The sequence below is a fragment of the Monopterus albus genome, unplaced genomic scaffold (assembly GCF_001952655.1).
Source record: "Monopterus albus unplaced genomic scaffold, M_albus_1.0 scaffold113.1, whole genome shotgun sequence".
Taxonomy (NCBI): Eukaryota; Metazoa; Chordata; class Actinopteri; order Synbranchiformes; family Synbranchidae; genus Monopterus; species Monopterus albus.
The window spans coordinates 1,538,049-1,556,120 of NW_018127993.1; the positions used below are offsets into that span (position 1 = coordinate 1,538,049).

The following is an 18,072-nucleotide window of genomic DNA, read 5'->3' on the forward strand; positions in this document are numbered from 1 at the left end:
TGGTTGGTCATTTCCATCTGTGTGGACCAAGGAGGAGAGCTGGGGTTGATCATGGGCTTTGGAGCCACTGGTGGAGGAGTCTTGTGTTTAAAACGTGCAGACTGGAGGAAATTACAAGCCTCAGCCCCAAGGCTAAGGTAGTCTTCCTCAGTTCCTCTCTCCCCACACACCCACTCCTGTTGACGAGGGTCAGCAGTTCTGGGTTAGGTGATACTTTTGGTGCTTCCTTAAATGTGAACATGGGCTTGCCAGTACTTCTTTTCCTTGCGTCCATCAAAAGTCCACTTCTAATTGCAGGGGTAGAAATGCGCTCATCACGGGAAGCTATCTGTTCTCCTTGGCCCACCGAATCTTGACTGGTCCCACTCACTGCAGGAGAATAAGGGGTAGCCACCATGTTTTGTACTGAGAAGGGCTTTGCAGTACGATTGCTGAAAGAAGTGTGCATTTCACTGGTTTGATGTTGGAGTGTACCATTGACAGCTGCAGAATACTGCTGCTGCTGCTGCTGATGATATTCTTGCTGCTGCGGATACCTTTGCTGTTGTTGGTAATGCTGCTGATCATACTGCTGTTGCTGACACTGTTGTTGGTAGTTCTGCTGTTGCTCATAGTACTCTTGATCTTGATATTGCCGGTACTGTTGCTGGTGCTGGCTTTGTTGGTGTATATTTACATCCATGTAAGCATGGCCCTCTGTTGTTGACTGCATGTAAGATTGCTCCACTGTCTTCTTTTCAGCCTCGTGCCCTCCTTCCACAGGAATCCCCTGGCGCCTAAGCTCCTCGTGTTCAGCAGAAATCTCATCCATCCTCTGGCGCCGTTTGGCAAACATTAGGGCACCCTTCCCCTTGGTTTCAGGCAAACACTCCATCTCTGCTTGACTGTTCAGGTTCTTTTCAATATCAAGGAGACCCTTGTCCAAGGTGATAGCTAGCACAGCTTTGCTACTATGGGCATTAGTGAGAAAATCCTTGTCTACATCAGAATCGCTAGGAGCCACAAGGGTGAATTTAACAGTGTGGGTGGCTTGATTGTCTCCTTCTTCCTCGTCCTCTTCGTCACTGTACTCTGGTTGGTCTTCTCCTGTGCCGTAGCTCACAAGTGTGTATTTCTTGGCCCTCTGTCGATGTTTCTTGAACATCAACACCCCCTTGTTGTTGGGGTTGGGCGGAGCGGCCGTAAGAAGAAGAGCAATATGTTTACATTTGGACTTGGCTTCCTTCACCTGCTTCTCAGACAAACTCTCGCTACGCCTGAGCCCTGCACAGAGAAGGAAGAGAGAGATTTCAGTGTGTAGAATGAAGGGTCCAAACAGGGGAATAAAAATAAAGGCAGATATTAATAACTTAGTGGGGAGTTAAGATTATGATTAAGATAAAACACTTCAGTCTTTGAATGGATTTGCTTTTCTGTGTCCCCATTAGTAACAATTTTGTTTGTGTTTTTCAGCTTTTTGTTCACTAACAACTTCAAGACAATACTTACATACTGTAGCTGTCTGGATCATGTGGCTGTAATGGACTAAATTTTATAAAATTAACGTGAAGAGCTATTTATATAATATTACCACCCTAAATGTCATTTGAAAAATAAAATATCTTATTATAAAGGCCCCATTTTGGTTCAGCATTTATCTCAAGAGTAAAATAGGTGACAAAGTTAAAGTTACAGTATGTAACTTTTTTCAAATATTTTTGTTGTGGAAATCTGCTCCAAAACTTGTCCTAATGTGAAGAGGCAGTGTCGAAGTCTCCTGTGACCCAGACTCATTGAACAGCACTGGCAGCGGTGAAGGGATTTTAGCTTCTAAAAGGTTTTGAGCGGGACTGACCTCTCTAACCAATCAGAAATTTCCAATTATTTCTGCTTTATCAGTGAGATGTGCTGCATTCTCATTTCTTATAATTTCATGAGGACAAGTAACTGAAGAGCTGGGCAAGGCGTGGCGGAGCGTAGCGGTCATAGCAGAGCACAGTGGAGCAGGGAGAGGGAGCGCTGGGCGGAGCAGAGTGGGTTGATTTGCAGTTTCATGCTACTGCTACCTTAAGTCACATACTGTAGCTTTAAGTTACACAAAACAAACAAATCAGTTATTGTCAGTGCAACATTTCCTTGTATAAAAATCATTTAAAATATATCTGTTCAAATAAAAACTGAAGCAGAAAACACAACAGACTTATAAATGATTAATAATGATATCCAAATCCACAATAAATATAAACTCAAAGACTGTATTAATGGATTCCTTAAAATGTGACTTTCAAAAATGAATGTTATTGTCATTAGGCAAGGTTTAGTAACAGAATGAGCTCTATGTGTAACAGTACAGTTCATCAGCAGCACAAACTACAGCTGGATCTGACTGCAGTTGTAGCTTGGTGCACCTAATAAACTACCATCTGTGAGTGTATTTCTCCACCTATGGCTATGTACTTTTCCTTCTTGTGAATTGTATTATTGCAAATTTGCTCATTCAGTTGAGCATAAACATCAACCCGTAAAGTAATTACAAAATTCTCTGACCCATGTCTAATATCCTTATTTGTACGCAGACAATTCAACAACATTAAATCGTGTTAATCCCCATAAAGCAGCCAACATTAGAAATGGAGAAAGGTTAAAGATAGCCTCCTCGCAATAAATTCACCAGGACCAGAGCAGCTTTACCAGTTCTCATTTCTAAGTTCACATAAGGTCTACTAAAGAGCACCGGCTCTTTTTACATCCGTCAAATTTGCTGGCACTTGAGCCAATTTGAAAACAGACGTCACACTACAAACTCACACAAAACATCATGCAACAACGCAATGTTGTAAAAATATAACAAGTAGTCTTACTTTTTAGATTCCTGCAAGACTAACCTGAAGGTGGAGGAGACAGTGGGAGTGAGTGACGAACTCACTTTTTAGCTCAGTTAAAGCACTCAGTTTTAAAGGATCAGGTAACGGGTGAGGGGAGCACATGCTGGTGTCTGTCAAAGGGCACTTCTGCAGGCATCATCAGTGTGCTGGGGTTATATTTATGTGCCCTACTCTTCAGCTCAGAGGAATGCCTCAGGTTCCATATTCATCGTCAAGGCTCTTCAAATGGATTAAAGATGTTTTATAAAGCGCAGCAGCTTATTACACATAATCGGTTAAATCACTTTTCCTCTTGCTTCCTTATATTTAGTTTTTGTTGACTGTCACCGTCTTCAGAGTGACCTGCTACTACATGTTGATTCTCTCATAATTCAGGTTAGTCTCTGATGTATCTGCTTCCATTCAAAGGGATGAGCTCCCTCCACCAACTGCAGTAAGATTCACATACTATTTTGAGATGCACACAATGGACACCAAGAGTGGCAATGCATGCAAAGTCAATTTAAAAATATCTTTCAGATTCTCCCATAAGAATAGACCATACTGACCACACACTCATACACGCAACGAAAAGAAATGCCAAATAATATATAAATGGTCCAGAGGTACTTACTGGCGTGCCTTGGCCGATGCTTATTAGGTTTGTCTCGATCCCCCTCAGAATCAGAGTCTAGTTCTTCTGCTGGTGTCGTCTCTTCTGAGGGAATTTCAAATGAGACAGTAAAAGACCCAGGAACTCCCTTATGGTGCCCTCCTCCTTCTTCTCCTTTGCCTTGAGATCCACCACTTCTACTGATCCTGGGGCCACCCCTCCCCGCTCCTGATGCTGCTGGCTGCTGTAAAATTACCTCCACCTGCCCCAGCACTGAAGGGGAACTGAGCACCACCCCGTGCTGTCCAAGCGGCTCTCTGACAGAGCAAGGTACGTAGTGCGATGTGGTGTTGGTATGGATCTTCTCGAGGGCCTCTCTGTTTGAGGGTTCCCCCTCAATCCCACGAGCACTCCCAAGAGATGTGCTGCCCACATCATCCAGTGTTTGCTTAGACAGGGACAACTGGAGCTCGATCACGTCCCCAGGAGAGAAGCACTGTCGTATTTCTTCATCATTTTCCTTTAAAACAGAACCCGAGCCTCTCTGATCACCAGATGAGGGAGCATGTAGCTGGTGTCCCTTGCGAAACCCTATGTCGCTGTCCAGATCTCCGTAGTAGGTCTTGTCCTGGGACTCGGATATGTTGAGTTCCTTTGGGCTTTGCGATCTGTGCTTTGGGGAGAAGATGTGGAGGGTGGTGCTCTTTAAAGCCTCAGCAGAAGAATCCCTTTCACCACAGTATTCCTCTTTTAATTCATAGTTGTCAGGGAGGTTTGAACGGTATCTGTTAGAAAAGACAGAGGGAATGGCAGTGAGTGAACTGGGCAACGTTTCTTGTTTAAAATGACTAGGAGACTCTGCACCTAAACAGGGCTCCATAAACATGGTGTTGGTGAAATTGTTTGGACCTCTGCATTTAAAATAATCTTCCATATAAGATGTGCACGCAAATATTTGTTTTGTTCATTAGATTAGCAACACCATTAACATAAGCAACACGGGCTGTTCCAAAGAGAAGAATGCTGTCCGCTGCTGAAGTTGTCAAGGTAATAAATTTAATTTTCATGCAGGAAGTTAAATGAAAGGTTCAGGGCACTGAAGTAGAAAGTAATCACTAATCAACATCGCTTGGCCTAATGTCTGCTTTCAAGGTCAGCAAGTAATAGCACAACAGAATGTCATTAACTGTGACTGCATTCATTAATTTAAGTCTATTAGACTTCAGTGTGTTCCTCCAAGTGGTAAAGAGTGACATATAATACATTTTGATAGCAACAAGCTGAGGTCATTTGCTCTCCTAGTCTGCAGAGACACAATTTGCACAGTCATAGAAACATTCTTAGTACGAATCATCTACTGTGGTTATAGTCCTGCTATTTCTACAAAGAATAAGACCTAGGATAAACTAGCTTTCAAAACACCTGAATACCTCTATAGTTTAAATGTGGGTGCCTGCGGTGATGTGTAAAAATAACACACCAGCCTGATGAACACACTGGCAATGCTCTCTGAGTAACGGTTAAGCAGATGCATGTCAGTCACTTCAGGCCAGTTGGAGGTTATGCATGGTTGACACACATTAACTCACTAATACACACACAGACAGTCAGTGGTTCAGTGAATTATGCAAAAGGACACAGGTCAAAAAACAACATGCTATCTAAATGCTAATGCAGTGCTGCTCTAATCATTTTGCATTGCTGTTGTCCAGGCCCCACACTTCAACATGGCTCACTTGTCATGATACACAGTGTTACTGAACATACAGATATTTTCACATGTGATGCTGTGTTTGTGTTGTGTTTTCTGAAACTCAGCACTGCTTCTCTGTAATTAATCTAAGGGCTGTGAAACTACCTTTTGAGAAGCAGCTGCAGGCAGTTGATTGATGTGTCAATGAGAGCAAAAGCTCGCAAAAGGGTGAGATCGGCACTCGGGTTTCCGTTGAGTGACACCACCTCATCGCCTTCCTGCACTCCAGCCAGGAAGGCACGGCCACCCTCTTCTACCTGTGGATGACAGCACCACAGTCATACCACATACCAGGCAGAGGTCGACAGCAGCCAGTGACCACAAAATGCAAATGTCCTGCCCCAGCTGTACAGCTGTCCCAAACATAAGAATTACTCTCTAACACTCAAGCCCAGCTCAGCTATGAAAGTGCTGCTATTTACAGCCAATCATAATCACTCATGTTTGAAACGCTGTCAGTCGCTGCTGAATTTACAATAGAGAACATTCTCCCCCAGGTCAGGGTCACAAATCCATTTTTATCTTGGAAAGCAAGAGGGAAGCAGTATTCAGAATATTTTTAGATCATAAAGAGGAGTCAAATGCATTAACATGAATTCTCATCAGAACAATGTGAAAACAATCTTAGAGCATAAACAAGAAACTCACTTTCTAACAAGGGTTAGAAAGGGCGACCCTGCAGACAAAGACGATGACACAGAAAATTAGCATAAACAAACAGTAATTTACGTTTAGCACAGAGGTAAAGTGCAATATATATTGTATAGTTTTTTTATGTTTGTGGTTTTAAATGTTAATGGCTCATGATGACTAAATGTAATTTCCATCAATGTGAATAAATAAATTTTACCTTTACCTCTAACTCTATTTTTAAAAACTCTTTACAGAGTGAACATAACATAATTCAGTGGGGGCTAAACTGTGGATCACTTTTCATAGTTTTGGCACTAAATGCATTCAGTGACCACAGTTTTGAAAGCGTAACAGCTGTTCTCTCACTTAGCCTTACCCACCACCAAAACTCTGTGTGCTTAAAGTTTATTTGACATGGTTACACATTGTTTTCAAAACTGTTACACTTCTGTTTCCATGTTATGTTACTCCACTACACTTCATAGGAGGTAGAGGGGGGTCATCCACTAATCACATGCTTGGTCCCAGGCTGCTCTGGTCCACATGTCGAAGTGTCCTTTGGCAAGAGACTGAACCTCGAGTTGGTGCTGGTAGCCAAGCCAGAGCCCTGCATGGCAAGACTGCCACCATCAGCCGTGAGGTTTGTTTGTTAAATTAGAGAAGCACTTCGTACAGTATGTGCAGTCCATTTTATGGTGTATTACTGTATTAAGCCATCTGGCAGTACATGCTATAGTTAAAATTAGCCAGATATTTATACACAAGTATAAATAAACAATGTTCTGAAATGGGCAAAACCATAAAAATAAGTAACAACAAGCACTATGCTTTTCATATTTTTAATTTGATATTAGTACTTTTGTATTTTTATCTAAGTAAAATTCTGAATCCATGAATTCAATTCTTGTAACAGTATTTCTACAGCGTGGTAATTTTATTAAGTTGAAGAAATGAGTACTTCTTCCACCACCTCCAAAACAATCACACACACACACACTGTTCTGACCACAGTCAGACTGAAGATTTCGCCCTTGATTCACACTATAATGTACATTTAGTGTCACTGACATTGTAGACATGTGCTTGGTGGAAATAATAAAAGTGACAATTCAGTTTAACCATAAAGATGTGTATTATGGCTGTAGGTCAGCTCTGTGCAGATCCATTCAAAGGGCACCACTCACTAAGGACTGATGTTTCGGTCTCTGTTAATTGGTTCCTGAGGCCTATAAAATGGTTAATAAGAGTATTTAATAAGAACAAATGACCCATACATTTTGCACAAAAGGCTACTTATACAGCCAAGAGGGATAAATGGTTACTTCAGTGTGATGCCATGAGCATAATCTTAATATGCTGAAAGAGATAACACTCCACAACTCAGTTCCTTTACCCTATTAGTCCTGTATCCTAATCTATGTCTTGACTAATTCCACTAAAGAATCTGTGTACAAATTTGCATATCGGCCTTTTACACTGCCCATGATACATCAAGTCAGTACAGGTCCACCTCTGATGACAATAAGCACAAGCAAATCACCCTGCTCTTCTGACATTCATCATGCTAATGATACCGTAGCAGCACTCTCTCCTCAAGTTGAATTATTTCATCACAAAAGCAAAACAGCCTCCCTGGTTTCTTATCTTAAAGTTCCCCTGAAGGCCGTCCTGACAAGCAGCAGCCACATAAACAGTGGAACAGCTTCTACCTCAGGCATTTTAAAACTTAATATAGCCATGGTTATCCATCGCTTGCTTTCCTTTAACAACACAGTGTAAATGACACTGTGTGGTTCTAACATTCAAGATTGCTGTCACAAAATCAGTATGTTTTACATTTTGGAATTTGTGTACAAATACTGATTGCTGTCCTCTTGCAGCACCACCTCCTTGTTCATCCAACCCTAGATACTTGCAGAGTGTTGTTAAATAAATCCAAGTGTAAATGACACTGTGTTGTTCTAACATTCAAGATTGCTGTCACAAAATCAGTATGTTTTACATTTTGGAATTTGTGTACAAATACTGATTGCTGTCCTCTTGCAGCACCACCTCCTTGTTCATCCAACCCTAGATACTTGCAGTAACACAATGTTGCCACTAGATGGTGATGCACCCACACATCTGTCACTGCCTAGGGAGAAAGAGGAGCAATGGGAAAACACTACAGTGAGTCCAAAAGTACTGTTTTGTATTCCAATTGCAGAGTATAGATTCCACAATGTGCTCTACTAAAACCATATTAAAACCATCCCAAAGAAACTGCTCAGCATCTCTTACTTCTCTTAACTTTTCACTTTTACTTCAGAGGCAGATGCAACAGGGAAGTGACACCCAGAGCATTCCAGCATAAATATATTAAGAACCAAACACAAAAAGTCTATCACATGCAATGATCAGGGCAATAAAAGGAGACCATGCATTATATAGTTATTTTATAGAGCCAGTAACTTTCATGGAGAAAAAAAAAACTGACTCCATCCCTGAGTTTTTAAGAGATTTTAACAGTCTGCAAACAGGCCCTATAAGGGAACCTGTGTGCTTGTCTGTGGGGGCTCACACCTCACTACAGCGAGGATGGTTTGTCTGGAACACCACAGCAACCACTCGTGTTCCAAAAAAGGAGGAGAAACATTTGTTGTTGTGTCTCTTTGCAACACAGGGACACACACACAGTATCAGGCCATGTTCACCATCTACCGTCCCAGCCCTGTTTGTCATTAACTGCATGGCCCACGGTATCTATGTTGGAGGGAATAACAAATAAAGGCTATTGGTGTCAGACAGGAGAATGAATAAACAGTGATAAAGTGCTTTCTTAACTTACAGTGCTCCGATCATCCAAATTTACATCATGTGGGGCCACAGTTAGGCATACTTGTGTTAACCCCAGTTGCCCATTTTATCAAATTATCCCTTTAATAGACTGACACACAAAAGAAATTCCCAGAAAAATACTGGACTGAATAATGTGTCCACATAGTTCCCAGGGGGTTTCTGCCCTTCACAGCTTTAAGCAATTATGTTTTAACATTTCAAGCAAATATTTTCCAGCTGCTTTTAGACTCACACCATGTGGGGGGAGTTCGACTTAATGTCATCATTTACTCATCTATTCTTCATTTTGTTTGTTTGTTTTAGAGAGAAATATTTTCCATTAGAAGGACAAATTACAGTAAACTGTGAAAACCTTTTTGCACTTTATTTTATCAAATGTATTTGGGTGTTTATTGGTCCCTGTATTATTTTCTTTAATTTGGGTTAAACTATGTTACTAAAACAATATAATAATCTGGTCACCTAAATTAAAGCCTCACTTTTGCAAGGTACTGGAAATGAGAACTCCCAGCCAGGAACACAGCAACTCACTGCTACTTTTTTAGATAATCTAAAGTGCAAAAAAGCCACTACTTTCTCCCAGACTTGGGATGTAATCTGCTGAAAAACACAATACAAAACCTCCAATACTGAAAGGAGCTGTGGGGCACTTTGTTTATTCTGGGAAAATGCCACTGAATCAACGAGACAATGGCATTTTGCTGATTGTTTGGCACCTTAATAAGGTTCCTATGGTGCACTATGACGGCTGAAACATCAGCAACAAGAGCCATCTTTGCTCTGAGACAGGAACACCCGGTCATAGAGGACTTTAACTCAAACTGTGACTATAATTCACTTGAGCTGTACTTAATAACCCAAAACTGATCTGATACACACTGACATTCCACATACCAAGATGACATACCTTAGTAATTAGGAGGCCAAAATGTTTCCTGTTCAGGTTGGTGGGATTTAAACTTCTGCTAGGACATCCAACATGCACATGCCACTGTTCATATACAAGCGTTCCATGTTTATCCACAGACGTTGGTCGTGATGTTAAAAGTGTTGTATTATGCCATTTCTGCAGCTTTAAAAATAAGTGACCTTATCAACTGTGTACTCAGGCCAAGACTTCAAAAGAAAAGAAAAATACAGCCTCCCTTATATGGAATGAATCTTTTAAGTGTCCTGACACTGTACTGCCTGTCAGTGCACTAGACAATCACGTTTTCTCAGGAAACCAAACAGTTTGCACTGCATTCAGCAGAAACTTTATAAATCATTTTATCAGACACAGGAGAATCTCTAGCTTCAGAATTTTCAGCGTGATCTTGGTATATTTGTTGACTTTTACAGAAAACAGACTTGGATCTCTGTTGTTCCCACAAGAGTCTGGGGATATGTTTAGAGTTATGCCTTCCAGATGAGGTGGACTAAAGCCCAGATGTTCTACACTGGGGCATATGCATCATGCAGTATATAGCTATGTCATTTTAATAGGCAAACAATAAATGAGAACATTTTGGAGACTAGAATATTCTAAACACCACGTGTATGTTAAAATTAGACTGTACATTTTAAGAGGGAAATAAAATGTAAACAAGCATGAGAAATAGGAGACAATCTCGCATAAAGGACACAGATGCTCTAAACGTTGCAAGATGTTTCAAATATCTGTCCTCGATTTTGTCATTTTGTCCAAAAGAAGAGACTAAATAAATAAGATCTGCACTTAATTGAAAAAAACACTAAAAGTCACAGAATTAACTCCTGCAATACACAGTGAAATTATAAACATTATGTATGTAAAATGTAGTACTGCTGTTGTTCAGAGCATAAAGTATATATGAAATTAATTAATATTGTACGTGTACCTTTGACACACAATGTCTATTTATTAAATAGACATTTATCTCTGATAACGTGATCACAGTCACCTTACAACCAAAATGTTGGTTAAATTTTATAGTTAAATTTCTGCTTGTGTCATGACAAGATGGGAAAAGGTACTTTACTGAGCATCACCTCAGACGTTATGTGAAAATATAACAGACTAATACCATTAACAACAGTATCATGCCATGTTCCTCTTATAGCCTACCATGCATGTACGTACGTCATAAGAAAAGTGGCTTCATCGTGTGAGGGCAGATTCAGTTCTCTACTGTTACCCCAAAGATGTATTACCACATTGTTGGGTTAAGCAAATGTCATGCAGTCAAAGTGTTTATATAAGACAAACTAAAATTTGCCTAGCTTCCCTCCTGTAACATATCTGAATGCTCTTTCAAAGTGATATCTGCACGGCCATATCTTTGTTTCAGCTGAGCATCCAAAAGTTTATTTGCTTGCAGATAACGCCCATAGTTTACCTATAACTCTTCAGGTCAGTTACTCCTCTGCTGTCCAGCTATAATCTTCATGAGTGATAACGGATCACACAGTCCTCAGCTTCACACTGTCTCTTAGTCTTGACCATATAAGGGGCCTGAGGAATCTCTCACCAAAACAGAGCCAAGGCACACAAAATTGCAGTGACATGCACTACACCCAGTACATTCTCTCTTATCAGCAGTTGTTCAACTTGGAAAAATTTAACTGAAGACAAGGAAATTCTATCAAAACAGACATAATACAGATACGGTACTTTAGGGGAACTTCATAAGATCTCCAGAATAACACTAGTAAAACTTTCATTAGGTTATTATTTTTTTTAGGTAAAGCCCAGGGTGACTTAACAATGGTTTGGCATTAGCATACCCTAATATTAACAGACCACCTACATACACACACAAATAGGGTACCTGGGAAATTAGAAGAGGTCTGTAGGTGTCCCCCTCTTCTTCCCTCAGGGTGAATCCCCAGGGTGCGCCACCAAGCAGCGTTACGCAGATGTAATTCCCGGTGCCCATGGTGCGAATATCTCCTCAGCCAAACCTCCACAGCTCGACCATCGAGCTGACAGCCAAGCCAGCAGCACTCTACAAAACCCACTTCTACCGCAGCACTGTATAATCCCCATCATCTGTTCTGCCTGAGTCCAGCCCGCCTGAGAAACGTCACAGAATACGGACCCGCCTGCAGGCGCTGCATGCAATCGGCTGCTTGTCTCAGTGAACCTATACTCCGCACTCAGCCTAAAGTGACAGACCTATAGCATCCCGATGGAGAAGATTCAGTTCAATTCAATGTTATTTGTATAGAGCGAGTTCAGAACAAAAATCACCCTAAGACACTTTACATAAAGAATATTACAGGTGCCACAAGATCATCTAACCTCTGCAAAAAGGGCCATAAAAGCCCAGAAGAGCGGACAAAGCCATAGCTGTCCAATTCCCTATAAACATGAGACTGCTGTGCGGCAAATCCCTGAGCTCGTCTTATTTGACAGGCAGGCTGTTACAGCAGCTTCATCCTTGTTTGTTTTCTCTGTGGGTCTCATTGATTTATTAATGTTACTGTGTGGTTGTAGAGGTCTGGGGATCGAGATACCCACAAGCAACCACCTGTCCATCAAATTCACGATTCAACATTTAAACTTCATCCGGCTGTAGTTTAGAGGAAATGTGTTTTCCTTTTTATAGCTGCTCTCCCCACAAAAAAACAAGGGTCAAAAGAAAAGAACCCGGTCTAAACTTGATTATTGGGCTATATTTAACTGTTCCATGATATGTCTTGTTCACTGCATTTCATCACACTGCGAGATAATCTAATGCTGTTTAAAAGACTGCAAAAAGCACATATAAAAACACACACATATTAAAACATTAGATTTTTGCTTAGCCTAAATGTAAACTCCTTCGATATGTTTTGGGAATAAATGGTAGGACACCCATTGTCTACCCCTGTTCATTATAAGGTAGCCTATGTATTAAGTTATAGGCTGTCAGGTTTTGTGGCAGTTGCCTATCGATTTCCTAATTAAGTAATTACGGGGTTCTTGTCATTTTCCTTTATTAGTCTCATTCACATGCTAAAATTTTGCCCCACCAGGACGTGTTTCGTTCCTGTGCTGACGTGTATAACGTGCATCACGCATGCGTGTAGCGTCAGACACGATTCTGGTTTAAAGCCGGAAGTTAAGCTGTTTACACTTTTATATAAAAGCATAATGTAAAGATTTTTTTAAACAAATGCTGCAAAGACAGAACGTCAAAATATTTTAACAATGTGTAAAAACATTATTCTTAGAAACAAGTGTTGTATTTGCTTCATTTATGTCGTGTAAGAACGTTTATTCGACATTAAGGATTTTATTTTGACAACAAAACCCGGAAATTGTCAATTTCTTGTAGTTTCTGGTGATTGTCGTCGCGTAACTAACATAGCGACCGGTGCCTCGGTGGAGTTTGACGTGGCATTCCGTTTTCACTGAGGGCCATTAGCAGGGAGGACTCTGACCAGCATTCAGGTAAATAAAACTACGACAGTGTTTCCAAATAATGTAGACAGTACAAACGTGTAATTACACAGAATCTCAGATAGGTCTCTACTTGAACGTATTTTTGTTTGAATTGCGTACTTTTCTGGCTTAAAGGAAAACTTTGTAGTAATTTCCACGTAGCTAGCAAGATGTTCTAATCAACGTGTAACCTACACTGAAGTCAGCGCCCTTTCCATAAGGTATTAAGCTATATTAGAGCTAGAATACTGTACTGTCATACAAAGAGAGAAGCGTGTGCCCGTTAAGCTGGATGTGAACTGAAGAAAGGTTAGGGATGCTCAGGTTTGTAGCCATCATAACGGTCTTTGACGTGGCAGTTCTCCGAAGTGGCAGATACACCTATCTTATCAACTCAACAGTGGTTGTGTATTTAGCGTGTTTTCTTGGGTTTAAACGTTAAAACTGATTTACCGTGTAATGACAATGTCCCACATGATGATTCATGGAGGTGTCATTACGCAGCTATTATTATAGTTGACCCAGCTGTGCCAAAGCTCATTAGCTTGTTTTAAAAAGTTTGACACAATAGAAAATAGCTACAGAAACCCACTGGTTTTTAGTCGTAACTTAAAGTTACACTGTAGCCCGTTAGTCAAGTGATGTGATGCTGTCGGCGACAAATATTTACGAACATTTACAAGAATAAATACAAATGCTTGGGTAAACTGTTCGTATTAGTTTATAAAGTCGTCACTGAATTGTAGTTCTGAAAGTAAAACCGAAACAATTCATGTAGTCACTTGAAGATACAACACTGCCATAGATAGGCCTGCTTTATCTCTCAATAAGCAATGTCAAAGGTAAACCGGTGTGGATGACTGCATGAAGTCACATATCATTTATTGTTGTTAATGTTCTAGGTGTGTTATGGAAATATATGAGCAGTGTGAATCTGAATGCCTGAAGCAAACTGTCCAAGACTGGCAGGCTTTTAATCAGAAATGTTTATATTTCTGTTTCTTATATTTTCTGTTTTCTTGTTACAAAATACAGATACAATAAATCCCTTAAGGTGATTTAGAAACAGTAAAGTGTATGTATGCATCCTACAAGATTTAGATGAACCCATTTCAACTTCACAGGTTGTGAAAACTCACTCGTCTTGGCATGAGAAGACAGTGACAGCCGTCCCATCAAAATGAGCCAACAGGGTTATGTTGCTGCACCCCCTTACTCTCAGGCCCAGCCTGGGATGGGGGGCTACCAAGGTGGATTTGGAACTGGTCCTGCACAGCCTCTCTACGGGCATTACGGGGGACCACCTCAGGCATTCACCACTCCACCTGCAGGTTAAGAACTTTCCTTTGTCAGCAAACATGGTTGTTGCACTTTTATTTGGCAAGCTCCATGACAGAAACAGAAGCTTTCTCAGATTAAGTTTAAGATACCGTTTTGGGCTAATAGAAATACTTTCAAAATAACAGGCCTGAAGTGTTTTGCAGTTTATGATTAATGGCTTGTAACATGTCTTAGTTTGCAGCTAACAGGCGATCTCCCTGATCTAAGGAGCTGTTGCGATTACACTTCAAATGCGTCAAAGGAAAAAATTAATTCAAAGTGTAAAAATGGGGTCTGGAGATGACGCGTGTGTCTGAATCAGTGTGGATCGAACACATTTAATAGAATGTCCAGTGACAGACCTGCAAATAAATGTTGTGATGACAGTATCACAGACATTGTTACATTTATCCACTGTTTTCACAGTGAGACCATTATTTGTGGATAAGCTGTTTATTTTGTAGTCACACCTCATGCAATCTTTGAAAAAAAAGTCAGTCACACCTTGAATAAATTTGGTCATAAAATACAGGTGGCCACTCGCAGTCTGGAGCCCTGTTCAAGCAAAACTACACACTTAGCCAGCTGTGTGTAGTGTTCCTTTAAAATGACAGCCTCAGTCCACACACACACACACATACATTGATGACCAAACTGCTGAGTCTCTAAGAACCCTGCGCTCAAATTTTTAGAGAGAAAGAAGTCATGTTCAGTTGCTTTGACAAGCCTTACTTTGTCTGACTATACAGTATCAAAGGCTTGGATCTAGAATGAATTTTACATCAGATACAATGAAGACCGTACAGAAATACTGAACACATAGTGTCTGTTACTCACTGCAGGTATGTTGAAATCACCAGCCTCCTCTGCTGCTGGTATGCCTCCACCTCCAGTGTCCAGTCAGTACAGTCCAAATGTGCAGCAGAACGGTGCTCATCCCCAGAGGTAACAGTCTTCATCAAACAGCAACAGCATGGCTGATTTTCTCTGAAATCAGTATGAAGTGGTTATGAATATGTAATGAAAGTGTTGAAGGATTCGCAGTGCCTTTCAGACAACATTAGCAAAATGTTACAAGCAGTAGTAGGCACTATGTCAATACGAAATTAAGCTATACCAACTGAATGTTGCTGTGTTCTGTTCCTCAGGTACCCATCTCCACCAGCTGTATATGGACAACCTACACAGTCACCATACAACAGCATGGCCTCACGTGGCCCACCTCCATCGCAGCAGCTCACCAATGAGATGAGCGCCTTGAACCTGGGCAACTATGGTAGGGTTTCTAATTACTGATTACTTTTTACTAATAAAGCAGCATGTGGCATTCATAACAGCAGCTAAATAACTTTTTAAAGTTTTTTTTTTTTTTCCAATAGAAACCCAGCAGTCATGTTTAAACTGGTGATGCACGGCTAGTTTACCGCTTAGTTATCTGTTAATGAGTGCTGTTGATTTCCACACAATTAGTGCCTCAAATTTTGAATGATACATTTTCTCCTCTGATTAGAAAAATGGCATTAAGAATGCTTTCACCAGGTGTTGTGGCTGCTTTTTTCCTTGTGTAGGCCCAGGTCCCATGCAGAGCCCTCCTCCTCCAATAAGCTCTGTGGCCCACCAGCCTTTCCAAACACCCCCTCCTCCAGCAATGGGCCAGCCACAGATGCTTCCAGGCTCGCAGTCACTCAACATGTCACCCCAGATGTCTTCATCACAGTCACCCCAGGCAAGCATGTCAATGACAAGTCCACAAATGCCTGGGCCACCGATGGCAGGTGTGGGTAGACCCTTCCCTGGGCCCCCACCTCCAGGCCCTGGAGGTTTCCAACAGCCTGGTCCACCAGGATACCCACAGCAAGCAGGTAAAAGTGACCCTGTATGCCAAAAAAAGTTGATCTCAACAGCAGTCAGAAGAAGTATCCATTAAAGGGCCATTGCAGGGTTTTTTTGTCATAAAATTGTATTAGTAGTAGTGATACTGATATGTGCTCATTAGCTCAGACAACCACTCACACCTCTTCTGCTATTGGGGTCCCACCAGAACCTTTTTGCTGTGAATTGACAGTGCTTTTCACTATGCCACTGTGCTGCTCAGGTTACTTTATATCATAGAACTATTTTATTTGGTGAGTAGCTCTATCCTATGCTTTATAATAGATATAAACAATGTTTTGTTAGTTTTTGTCTGATCAGAACATATTACAGTTTGTATTTAAACAAAAGAGAGCATTGTACACATTTCTACACTTTAGACTTCAGCCAGGAAACACAACTCACATCCAGTATGTACTGCTTTAATGTGCAGGTCAGTTTGGGGGACACATGGCTGGGCCCCAGCCTGGCATGCCCGGGGCCTTCCCTGGAGCCCCAGGTTCACTGGCTGGTCCACCTCAGAAGAAACTGGACCCTGATTCTATCCCAAGCATAGTGAGTAGATAACCAATCCTCTTGAGGCTATATACCTGAACATAGCAACATATTACACACAGCAGCAGTCCACACAAAAAGGATAAAGCACAAGTCTTAGATTACAGAAAAATGGTTGATGATATGAAGTAGTCTTTATTGGGGATATAATAAGGAAAACAATCAATCCAGCTTGATAAACATAACATTTATTTGTAGCTAGGCTATCTACAGTGGCAAGAAAAAGTATGTGAACCTTTTGGAATTTTATGGTTTTCTGCATTAATTTGTCATAAAATGTGATCTGATCTTCATCAAAATTCTGACCTTTCATGTCTTTATTAACCATATGTCTTCAACAGGTCACTAGGATGTTTCATGTCTAACAACCATAAAAACCTCATAGTGCTAATGGAAAAAGTATGTGAACCCTTGAGTTAATGACCTCAAAAAAGCTAATTGGAGTCATGTGTTAGCATACCTGGAGTCTTAAGAAAATAAGTTTGGCGGTGTGGACTGGAGCTACTTTGACAGATAAAACCACTTAAACCTTTTGAGTTTGCTCCACACAAGAAGAATATGCTTATGTGAGCCATGCCATGCCAAAAAGAGCTTTCCGAAGATCTACGATCAAGAATTGTTACATAAAGCTGGAAAGGGTTATAAAGTGATTTCAAAGACTTCAAAAATTCACCATTCTACAGTTAGGCAAACAATCTACAAATGGAAACACTGTGGCTACTCTACCAAGAGGTGGGTGCCCAGTCAAAATGACCCCAAGAGCACAATGAAAACTTATTAATGAGGTGAAGAAGCAACCACAAGTGACAGCCAAATATTTGAAGGCATCATTGGAACTGGCTAACATCTGTGTTCATGAGTCTACAGTACGTAAAACGTTGAACAAGCAGGGTGTCTATGGCAGGACACCACGAAGGAAGCCGCCGCTTTCTAAAAAGAACATTGCTGCACACCTGAAGTTTGTGAAAGAGCACATTGGCACATTTTTTGTGGACTAATGAAACTAAAATTTAACTCTGGAAAGAACACGCAGCACTACATCTGGTGTAAAAAGGGCACTGCATATCTTCATGAAAACATCATCCCAACCGTAAAGTATGGTGGAGGAAACACCATGATTTGGGCCTGCTTTGCTGCATCAGGGCCTGGCCAGCTTGAAATCATTGAGGGGAAGATGAATTCCCAAGTGTATCAAAAAATTCTTCAGGATAATGTGAGAATGTCTGAAACTCTGTAGAAGTTGGGTGATGCAACAGGA

General features: G+C 40.9%; 2 protein-coding genes across 2 annotated transcripts in view; one reads left to right on the plus strand and one right to left on the minus strand.

The window, feature by feature from the left end:
- The window catches only part of synpo2a (synaptopodin 2a), a 17,100-nt gene extending 5,403 nt beyond the window's left edge, over positions 1 to 11,697 (minus strand). The window contains 5 exon segments of the mRNA XM_020611459.1: positions 3 to 172; positions 175 to 1,263; positions 3,478 to 4,241; positions 5,315 to 5,466; positions 11,470 to 11,697. Of these exon segments, the coding sequence (XP_020467115.1) occupies positions 3 to 172; positions 175 to 1,263; positions 3,478 to 4,241; positions 5,315 to 5,466; positions 11,470 to 11,577 (2,283 nt within the window). The 5' untranslated portion in view covers positions 11,578 to 11,697.
- Positions 11,698 to 12,800: 1,103 nt separating this feature from the next.
- sec24d (SEC24 homolog D, COPII coat complex component) overlaps positions 12,801 to 18,072 on the plus strand; it is a 19,407-nt gene continuing 14,135 nt past the window's right edge. Inside the window, exons 1-6 of the mRNA XM_020611443.1 lie at positions 12,801 to 13,076; positions 14,192 to 14,398; positions 15,230 to 15,332; positions 15,536 to 15,663; positions 15,956 to 16,249; positions 16,693 to 16,814. Of these exons, the coding sequence (XP_020467099.1) occupies positions 14,248 to 14,398; positions 15,230 to 15,332; positions 15,536 to 15,663; positions 15,956 to 16,249; positions 16,693 to 16,814 (798 nt within the window). The 5' untranslated portion in view covers positions 12,801 to 13,076; positions 14,192 to 14,247. The remainder of the gene's footprint in view (positions 13,077 to 14,191; positions 14,399 to 15,229; positions 15,333 to 15,535; positions 15,664 to 15,955; positions 16,250 to 16,692; positions 16,815 to 18,072) is intronic.